The sequence below is a fragment of the Gadus chalcogrammus genome, chromosome 19 (assembly GCF_026213295.1).
Source record: "Gadus chalcogrammus isolate NIFS_2021 chromosome 19, NIFS_Gcha_1.0, whole genome shotgun sequence".
NCBI classification, from domain to species: domain Eukaryota; kingdom Metazoa; phylum Chordata; class Actinopteri; order Gadiformes; family Gadidae; genus Gadus; species Gadus chalcogrammus.
The window spans coordinates 6,400,359-6,410,200 of record NC_079430.1 but is presented as its reverse complement, the minus strand read 5'-3'; the positions used below and the strand labels follow the sequence as shown (position 1 = coordinate 6,410,200).

Here is a 9,842-nt window from a genome sequence, read left to right as displayed (position 1 = left end):
TGATTCCTGTCCATATCACACAGATCTGATGATTTCCAAGCAGTGTGGATAGCACACATCATATATAATCGGATAGGTCCCAATCAGATCCACTTTTTTATGAGATCTGATAAAATTTCATATAATTCTTCTCTGGACTTGCTGCATTAGCAATCAGGGCTAAACATAAAATGCAATCAAAGTAAATGTGAATGAATCATTACGGTAATGTGAGCGCAGCTTGGGTCTCTTTACAATTAGACAAATGGACACATCTGTTCTGTGTTGAACACCTCCGTCTACCGATATGTGATTGTTTAACATTGCCAGCTGTGCTGTTATGCCTGTTACCATGGAGATATTTTGATGTTTGTCGTCATTGTTAAATCAACAGTCGACTCATAAAACAGGGTAAAATAATATGTTAAATAGACGGTGGTTCGGCAGCTTTAAAGTCCTTAACCTTGAGTAATCGTTCAAATGAACTGCATGCCTCTTATCTGAAACCGGTTCAAAAATATGTTAAATAGTTTGGCATCTCAAATATCTGAAATTACCTTGAGTAATCCATGTTACATTTTCCTACTTTTGGTGTTATCGTTCAAATCAACTGCTCACCGTATGAAACCGGTTTTGAAGTATGCATCTTTCACCTTTTTTACATTGTTGTGCTATTACAAGGTGCATGTTATTGGAAGATGATGCTGATATTACTACCATGTACTTAATCATGGCCACTAAGTTTGGGTTGGGGATGGGTATGGATGTGGAAATGATCAGAGTCTGTGGTCGCATCAGGGCTGCACAATCAGCCCTTTATCTTTTCTGCAGAATCACTCCCCAAGAGCAAGGGTGTGTGTGTGTGTGTGTGTGTGTGTGTGTGTGTGTGTGTGTGTGTGTGTGTGTGTGTGTGTGTGTGTGTGTGTGTGTGTGTGTGTGTGTGTGTGTGTGTGTGTGTGTGTGTGTGTGTGTGTGTGAGTGAGGGCACTATGATTCCCTTTTCATTATCGCTATCGTTTTACTTCATCATTCTATCTAAGCTACAGACCCTCTATGTTTGGTTTGATATCTCCCCCACCGCACACCTCTACATCCCACAACAAAGTAGTGTCTTTCTCTCCTATGCAGTGTACCCACTGAGGGAATACAGACATAGGCAGTGGACACCTCCCTGTAACCCATGGCAACGGGGTTAGCTGCAGTGGGCGGAGCTAGCAGGACTGTGCTGCCTGTGGATTGGCTGAGAACAGGTGTTCTGAGCCTGGGTAAGAAGGTTGGAGGGAGGCGGAGGAAAGGAGGAGAGATGGAGAGATGGAAAGCAGATGGGGAGGAGTAGCGGAGAGCAGGAGAGATGGAGAGAAGGTGGAGAGGAGGAGAGGAGAGGAGACGGTGAGGAGAGGAGGAGGAGCGGAGATGGTGAGGAGGAGAGGAGAGGAGAGATGGAGAGGAAATGCCGAGGAGAGGAAGAGAGGTGGAGATGAGAGGAGGATAGATGGAGAGGAGACGGAGAAGTGTAGAGAAGACGAGGAGAGGTAGTAAGGACGGAGTGTGCATGAGAGAAGGACAGAGGGAGAGGAGGTGGAGAGGAAGAGAGGAGAGTAGGAAAGGGGGAGAGGGATGGTTTGTAAGAAGGAGGAAACCTCTAATCTGTGAGTTGTTGAATGGGAGGAGTGGCATTCAGTCGAGGTGTTTATAGAATCAACACAATAGGTACAGCTGTTCAAATCCTTCATTCAATACTTAAAATATGAATTAAATTATTAAGTAATTCCTTCATTCATTCATTGAATGTTTGACGCTAAAATTAGTATTTTGTCCCAAAATTCTAACATTTAATTTGCATACTACTGCTGTCAAACCATATTTTATGGTGTGTTTTGAACCACAACACAGCTGACTTTCGTTCTGTGTCTGTACAGACTTAACGGCTCTATTCTACACAGGATGTTTTACGTGTACTGAAGCCAAGCCCGTTTTAATATCAATCTGATGTCTGGGGTGCCCAGAGGGCAAACACCACCCCTCCGCCTCGCCGAGCTCCACCCTACCCACCCCATCGCCACCCCCATAGCATCATCATCCCCTACACTCCCTCCACATTAATCCTTCTCTACCCAACAACCCTTGCTTCCACCGCCTCCACCGCCTCAACCACCGCCTCAACCACCAACACAACTACCAACACAACCGCCATCTCAGGTTTATTGTCGGTCAGCATGTAGTTAACATATCAAGGTGTTTGTTTTATGTCCTGTTTGCACACTGTCACAGAATACCGCCCACACACACACACACACACACACACACACACACACACACACACACACACACACACACACACACACACACACACACACACACACACACACACACACACACACACACATACAAACAGACTGGCCACCATGAGAATAGCAGGCTCACATCCATGTTCAACACTGGGCGTTGTTATGGAAACAGGCCATGGAGGAGACCAGTTTAACATCCCAGCCGTACATCATCAGGGGACGGTTCAGAGTGATGGAGCATGCCCAGATCACAGACCTACCCATGGGCATTCCAACACTTGTACAACACAGTAGTCACCTCCAGTTGATTTTGATGATCTATGATGATACATATAAATGGAGAAATTGTGAATAAACTCAATATTTCTTAATGGAATCAAGCCAACAATTGTTTAATAAAGACAATGTGCATAGAGAAATATGAATGTTAGATGAAGAGCTAAAGTTTGAAGCCGTATTTGCATTATGGATAGCAGTGTCATGTTAGTCAATAGAGCTTCAATATTTGAAGGTCACACAGAATAAGAATGGCCGGCCACAGGAAAGTATAGCTATGAAGGATTCTTTAATAGATCTCTACTGCATGAAGAGACAACTGCAAACAAACTACACAACTACCAACAAATAAAAACTGGAAGATGAGAAATACAGAAGTGTTCTTTTATAAAATAGGTTGTACAGCTTTACCTTTTTTGGTCACTATTGCAGTTTAGACTGCAATTGTTCTCAGCTTGTACATGTGAGTCAATTTGGATCAGAGTGTCTTCTAAATTACTAAATAATATAATAATGAAAACGTGAAATGAATATTCGATTTCTGGATTCTCCAGTCGGACGTTGTCCATTAGAGTAACACCAGCTAAATCTCCTGTTGTGTTTGTTATTCCAGTGTATACTGCACAGCACAAATACCATCATTAGGTAGGTGCTGACATCAGCTGATCGTAATGTTATTCCAACCCCTGAAGAATATTTAGTGTGGATTAAAGAGGTTGCACCCTGTGGTTCACGAGTCAGCGCTGGGGAAACACCCTCCCCATCTTTTGAGTCCTATCGCCCATCTGCTGTGTGCCCGGGGGTGCTGAAGAGACAGCACCCTGTTCTGGTGCACCAAGGTGGGACCTGGAGCTGTCCAGGGTTCTGGTCGCCTTCTGACCCCTAGATCACCCCCCCCCCCCCACCAACCCTCTGAGCCGCTACACAAGGTGGGGCTCACTGACTTCCATTCTCTCTCCATGTCCCTCCCTTAAGCCATCACTCACTTTCCTATCTCTCCCTTGCTCCTATATCTCTCTCTCTGCCACTCTCGCTTTTTCACTATCTCTCTCCCTCCCTTCCTCCTATCTCTCTCCTCCCTCCCCTCTATCTAGCTCCCCTCTTTCTCTGCCCCCCTCCTCTCTCTCTCTCTCTCTCTCTCTCTCTCTCTCTCTCTCTCTCTCTCTCTCTCTCTCTCTCTCTCTCTCTCTCTCCCCACCACCCATCTCAATCTCTCCCTCGCTCTATCCACCCCCCTCACCTCCCTCTTTTTCTGTTTCCAATATTCCCAGTCAAACAGCAGCTATTGATTTGGAGCCCGGGAGATCACACGGCTAATGGAACAGAGTTATCGCGGTAAGACAAGAGGCAGCAGGAGGTATTTTCATTTGGACACTGGCGAGAGGACTCCAGGCGCAGGACCGGTTTAAACAAGCTACAGGTAGACCTACTATTATATTCCGCAAACATTTCTTTCATCATAGCATTTGGCATGTCGGACGATATGTGTTTTTCGACGTTAGGTTGTCCATTTCTCCAGACTCCATCGGGTACTGGCCAGTGTCTGATTACAATACATCCTATTTCATGAGTAAGCACATTCGGTTTTGGCCGTGGAGTCTGTTGGTTCGATGAATGATGATGGGGCGTCTTTTTATTTTATTTAATGGCATACCCAACCAGCATCATCAATATTAATGGTGGATCGGTGTGTGCTTTGTCTTGCAGTCCGGATATGCATCACCACTAGCCGTGATTAGCAGCCTATCATTAGTATTATTGTTATTCACCGCGCTCCACCTGCACCCCCCAAACGGCAAGGCGGTGGCTGTCCGAGGATCTAACAGCCCCCCACCACCACTATAGAGACACATCGTCTCGTCTGTGAACCAGAATCGCACCACCAACACCACCACCACCACCACCATCCTCCTCCTCCTCCACGTCTGCAAGCTGCAAGCATGTCGGCTGCCGGGGAGTTCCCTTCTTTCTTTAAGACCTTGGGCCAGGACAGCCCGCGAGCGAGGCAGAAATTCTGCGGCATGTTCTGCCCGGTGGAGGGCTCGGCGGACAGCAAGACCCTCGACCTGGACTCGGGGGCGTCCGGCCGGGGGACGCCGGGGACGGACGGACGGGTGATCGACCGACAGACGGACATCTCCCAGCCCCGGAGGGTGGAGATCCACGAGTGCAAGGGGAAGGAAGCCCTGCAGAACCTGGATAAAAAGGTGAATGAGCCTTCATTTACTATTTTCCTCGTTATTTTTTCTTTATTTTCTGCTTTCTTTAAAAGTCTATATACGTGTCCATCCCGCCGCCGCCCCCCCCCCCCCCCCCCCGGATTCCTCGAACACATAGGGCGGGATTTAATTATTTTATCTTGATTGAATCGATCTGAAAAGCCTAGGCTATATGACCTGTAGGCATATAAAGGGATTGGCCGTAGTGAACTTTACTTTGTTCTAGTCGGCAGGCGCCGTGTGACTACATCTCCCATCGAGCACTGCGACATTACGTGGTCAATTAGAGCGCTGATTGAAGTCCTCCAGAGGGCGTGGCGCGCTACGTCATCATGGAGCTAACGCAAGTGATCCATAGCATCTTGAAGGTCCACCGGTTGGTTTCTCGAACAAAAGGGCCATCTGTACACTATTGGGATTAACAGTGAAACTGAGACTTTTGTTGTTTGCTAGATGGCACAGGGGGGGCAGCCCCCCCTTCCCCTGGTGGTTCATACCCTTACTGCTTGAACGATGCATGCTTGCAGTTGCCGTGACTTGCAGGAAATATAGTGACAAAAGTAATCAATCACTTGACATTACCGTCACTTTTATATTGTGTCCTGATGTGTGGCTGCACAGTGCATTTGTTTTAATACAATGTTATAGAATAATTGTATATTTAGGCTGACACACATCACGTCGACATATGAGCGTTATTAAATAGTGATGTTATGAGGCTTTTATTTAAATGTTATGAGGCTTGGCTTTTTATATAGATCTACTCCACATTCCTACCCAAATTAGCACATTCTACATCGATTCTGTAACCCTTATAAAAAAATCCTCTGCAGGGGAAGCCTGGAGGACGGCTGATATTATGGGATAGAGGCGCAGCAGTGTATGGGGGGCGTCATGGAAACCGTGCTGTGCAGGGTTACGGTTCGGCCGTACACAAATACACAAACCGATACAACACAGATAGGCTACAGATCACATTCAGTGATGACCTATGATGAGTCAATAGGTCCGCAAGCAGCACATCACCATCCATTAGCTGCTCGCTTCTGAATGGGAGCTAGGCGGGGTCCTGCGCATGCACACTAAGATTTATGGAGGACAGGCCTTCCTCTCCTCCTCTTCCTCCTCCTTCTTCCTCTCCTCCTCCCCCTGTCTGGGTCTAAGAGTCCGGCGACGGGTTTGGTGCATCGGCTGGGAGATTTGTGATTTGTGAGAGTCAAGGGCGTGAGTTTGTTTCCAAATTTTACCCGGTTCTGTTCTCCTGGTGCACCCTGCATTGTCGTCCCGAGCATCGACATTAAACTTGAGACATTCCGGCTGATATTCGCCCACCCACCCCCTCCGCCCCTCCACCCCTCCACCCCACCATCGGTTATTTCCACCCGGCGAACGGCAGCTCTAATCGGACCACCCCGACGCACTAGCAGCGGTCCGCAGACCCGTGAAGATGTCCGGCTATCAGGGCAAGAAGAACATCCCCCGCATCACAGTGAGTCGGGTCTTCCTGGGTTCGTTTTCCTGATTATGTTGAATTGTATTGATTCATATTTATTGAATAGGTCGTTGTTTTAAAAGCACGGAGAACTTAGTCGTCGGAGTCAAACTAGTCCATAGTTTAGCGTGTGTTAATTTATCATGGTCCTGTTTGTTTTGGGGCGGCATGTGGTTCAGGAGATAGAGCGGGTTAGCTGGTAATCGGTAGACTGCTGGTTCGATCCCCGCCTCCTCCTAGCCTTGTCGAGGTGTCCCTGAGCAAGGCACTGCGCGCTCTCGCATTGCATGGTTGACAGACACAGCCGTCGGTGTGTGAATGAATGTGTGCATGAATGGGTGAATGTTAGGCAATATTGTAAAGTGCTTTGAGTGGCCACTGGCTAGAAAAGTGCTATTTAAATGCAGTCCATTTACCATTTAGTGGTTTTGCTGGTCAAATTGAAGAACATGACAGATGATCTACCGGCTTTGTGGTGGTATTGAGTGGCAGGTTGAGGGCTTGGTGGTTTTGATTGGCAGGTTGAGGACTTGCGGTGGTGAGTGTGCAGCACTGTTCGTTTTAACAGCATCCTAGTTGCGACAAGCTCTCCAATCAGTTTATATCTTTACTTTTCCATGGAGAATCTGCTCGCACCGTCGCGCCACGCCGTCGCCAAATTATCAAGAGTTTATGATTTATGTTTGTATCGAGTTTGCCCCTCATTTGTGTCTGTAATGTTCTTTGAGGCGCGGTTCAGTCAATAACTAAGCTGAGCCTCACTGACTGTAGTCCAACACGACAACTGTTGGGGCGCCAATGCTGCTCCGCCGCATCCGCCCATCCGCTCCACTCCGCGGCCGGTATCGAGCAGACCCCTCCCTGGGAGAGCTGCTCCGCGGCCGGGTTCACTGCGAGCAGAGGTTCAGTGGAAAGTAGGTGTGGTGGTGGTGGTGGTGGTGATGGTTTGAGACAGGGGAAGGGAGCGGAACATGCCCGCGTATTTCCTTCCATGTCTGTTTTTGCTCCTCTACGACAACAAACTAAGATGACATATCCTGCCAAGGGGACTCACTGTAATGGGCTACTAGGCCTACTCTAGTTTACCAATGTCCAGATTCGCTGTGCATGGTGCATTGAGCAGGTTGTCTGTTTGTGAAACCTCCAAGCACTGACCCAGATTCTGAGAGTCTTAGGCTTCCTTTTATTTATGCATTGGCCTAGCAAGCCTACCCGTTTGTATTTATATATTTATGTATTTTGGAGTGAATCATTTATGTGAAGGCTTTTGGTTTATGTCTGGTTGGTTCATTGCCATCATGTTATGTGACTTGGCTGAAATTTGTCATACAAAGTAATTATGGTGGGTATTATTGTTCATAATCCAGTTTTGTTCAAATGGCATTAAAATCCATGCACCAGATAACATAATATCATATACCATGACATTTGACATCTGCGTAATGAGGCGAGAATGCATGCACACACACACAAGTAGAACACAACACACACACACACACACACACACACACACACACACACACACATAGGGCTCTGTCTCACACACACACACACACACACACACACACACACACACACACACACACACACACACACACACACACACACACACACACACACACACACACACACACACACACACACACACACACACTCGCTGACACCATAGGGCTCTCACACACACACAGCCATGCCCACAAAGTCACAGCTAAACATCCTATCTGTGTTCTGCAGTTGTTGTTTCCAGTTGGTCCAAGTGAGCCAGCAGGGCGAGGTCTGGTGAAGCTAAAGCTACAAACAGCTGTATTACAATGTATATAAATATTGTAATATAATTAACAGCACACTTGAATAACTCAAATATACCGAACCTATGAATCGAGAAAACATTTGCATTGTGTGTGAATATAATGTGCACACAAGGGAGAGGCAGTTTTATTGTTCTGATTCGTTCCGTCCTGATCCTCTAGGGTTCGCTGTCGAGGCAGAACTAACCGTTCGCTTGTCTCGGCAATCAGACTGGGGATTAACGTTGACATTTTGGTGCAAACAGCGATAATCCGAAACTAAATGGATTTGCGGCGTCTGTTCTTGAACAAAAGTGTCAGAGATGGGTGGGAAAGGGCCAACGATGTTTTGATTCATCGTGCAAAGCTCTTCTGCAGCTGGCATGTGTTTATAGTTCGTTGAGGTAGCCGTCTGGGAATTTTGGTCATGGATTTTACCTGATTCATTTAAAAAAAACTCACTCTGGAATTTTAGGCAGCCATCCAAAGTTTGAAAGGTCATTTGTGACTCCATCAATTCCGTCAGTAAACATTGTGTGGGAAAATGACAGGGCACCATAGTTAGGCCGTTGGTTTGTGGGTGTGAGGAAACAGTCTCTTTCTGTAAGGCAGGCAGAATTAACGTTCCTGCATGAGTGCATGTTTGATATTTTCTTGAACATGCTAAGTAAATTGTAATGAAATCTTTCTTCTATGTAAATGTTTAAATTCAGTTTGGGTGAGCTCAGACTTCTCTTCCAATGTTATCCGATCTCAACGTTGTTTTAGTTCAGTGATCTCCTGGAAACCGATACCATGAACCAAACAGCCTGTATGGTGATTACGGAGCTGAAGATGACATAGTACAGAGTCGGGTTGGTGGGTCCATTCTGGTGCAGACCGGGCCTTTGCATTATTAATATCAAAGTTAATTTTGTCATATTGTGACAGCGGGCTGAGGTTTGCACTGTTTTCTGCTCATATACAAACTGCGGACATAAAATGTTATAGACTGTTGGAACTGTCCTGCACTATGCTGTTTTTCCGCTGTAGTCATCACTTAGCCAATGCAGTGTGTGTGTGTGTGTGTGTGTGTGTGTGTGTGTGTGTGTGTGTGTGTGTGTGTGTGTGTGTGTGTGTGTGTGTGTGTGTGTGTGTGTGTGTGTGTGTGTGTGTGTGTTTCACAAAACATCCAATGCTTTGTATTGACCTTTTTAAACATGGCCCAATTCTAACATTTGTATGCTGATAAATATGTAACAAATAAATGTGTCCAAACCGCATGCATTGCCGAGTGGCGACCTATACATGTCCTCTTTATACAGGTATGAATACTTTTTTTTGCTGTCTACACCCTGGAGAGGACGTTAGTAGATTTATGTGGTACTTCCACCGTTACCTTAGTGCTCAGTGTCCAAGATAAACACTGACCACCCCTGATTCAGCATCACTCCCTCCTGACTCAGCAGTTTGCTTTGAGCATTCAGTTTGGAAGACAACACTTTTCCCAGGTTGCCGCGGTTACATCTAAGTAAACCAACCGAAACAAAAGCAAATCTTCTTCCGCACGACAAATGTGTGTTGGTTCAATGGCATGACCTGTCCCAGGAAAACGTGAGATGTTAGCATGATGTAAAATGCTAACACTGCCACATTTCTTTCAGCAATTTCTTGCATTAAAAACAACGGAGGAAAAACTATTTTCATTTTCTCTCTTTCAGCAATGAATTATTTTGGCTTCAAAACCTTTGTTGGGATGTACTGATTCAAGAATAATCATTTATTGTCATGCTACGTTTACATTGGAGCATTCATTCAATCA

General features: G+C 46.1%; 1 protein-coding gene across 2 annotated transcripts in view; it reads left to right on the top strand.

Annotated features, from left to right (window-relative positions):
- The first annotated feature begins 3,877 nt into the window (after positions 1-3,877).
- Positions 3,878-9,842, top strand: part of LOC130372138 (dihydropyrimidinase-related protein 2-like) — a 19,781-nt gene continuing 13,816 nt past the window's right edge. The window contains exons 1-2 of one of the 2 annotated variants that reach the window (XM_056577932.1): positions 3,878-3,963; positions 4,251-4,750. In XM_056577932.1, coding sequence (XP_056433907.1) covers positions 4,484-4,750 — 267 coding nt within the window. In that variant the 5' untranslated portion in view covers positions 3,878-3,963; positions 4,251-4,483. Of the gene's footprint in view, positions 3,964-4,250; positions 4,751-5,919; positions 6,252-9,842 lie in introns of those variants that run through there. The other variant, XM_056577933.1, reaches the window with a different exon arrangement.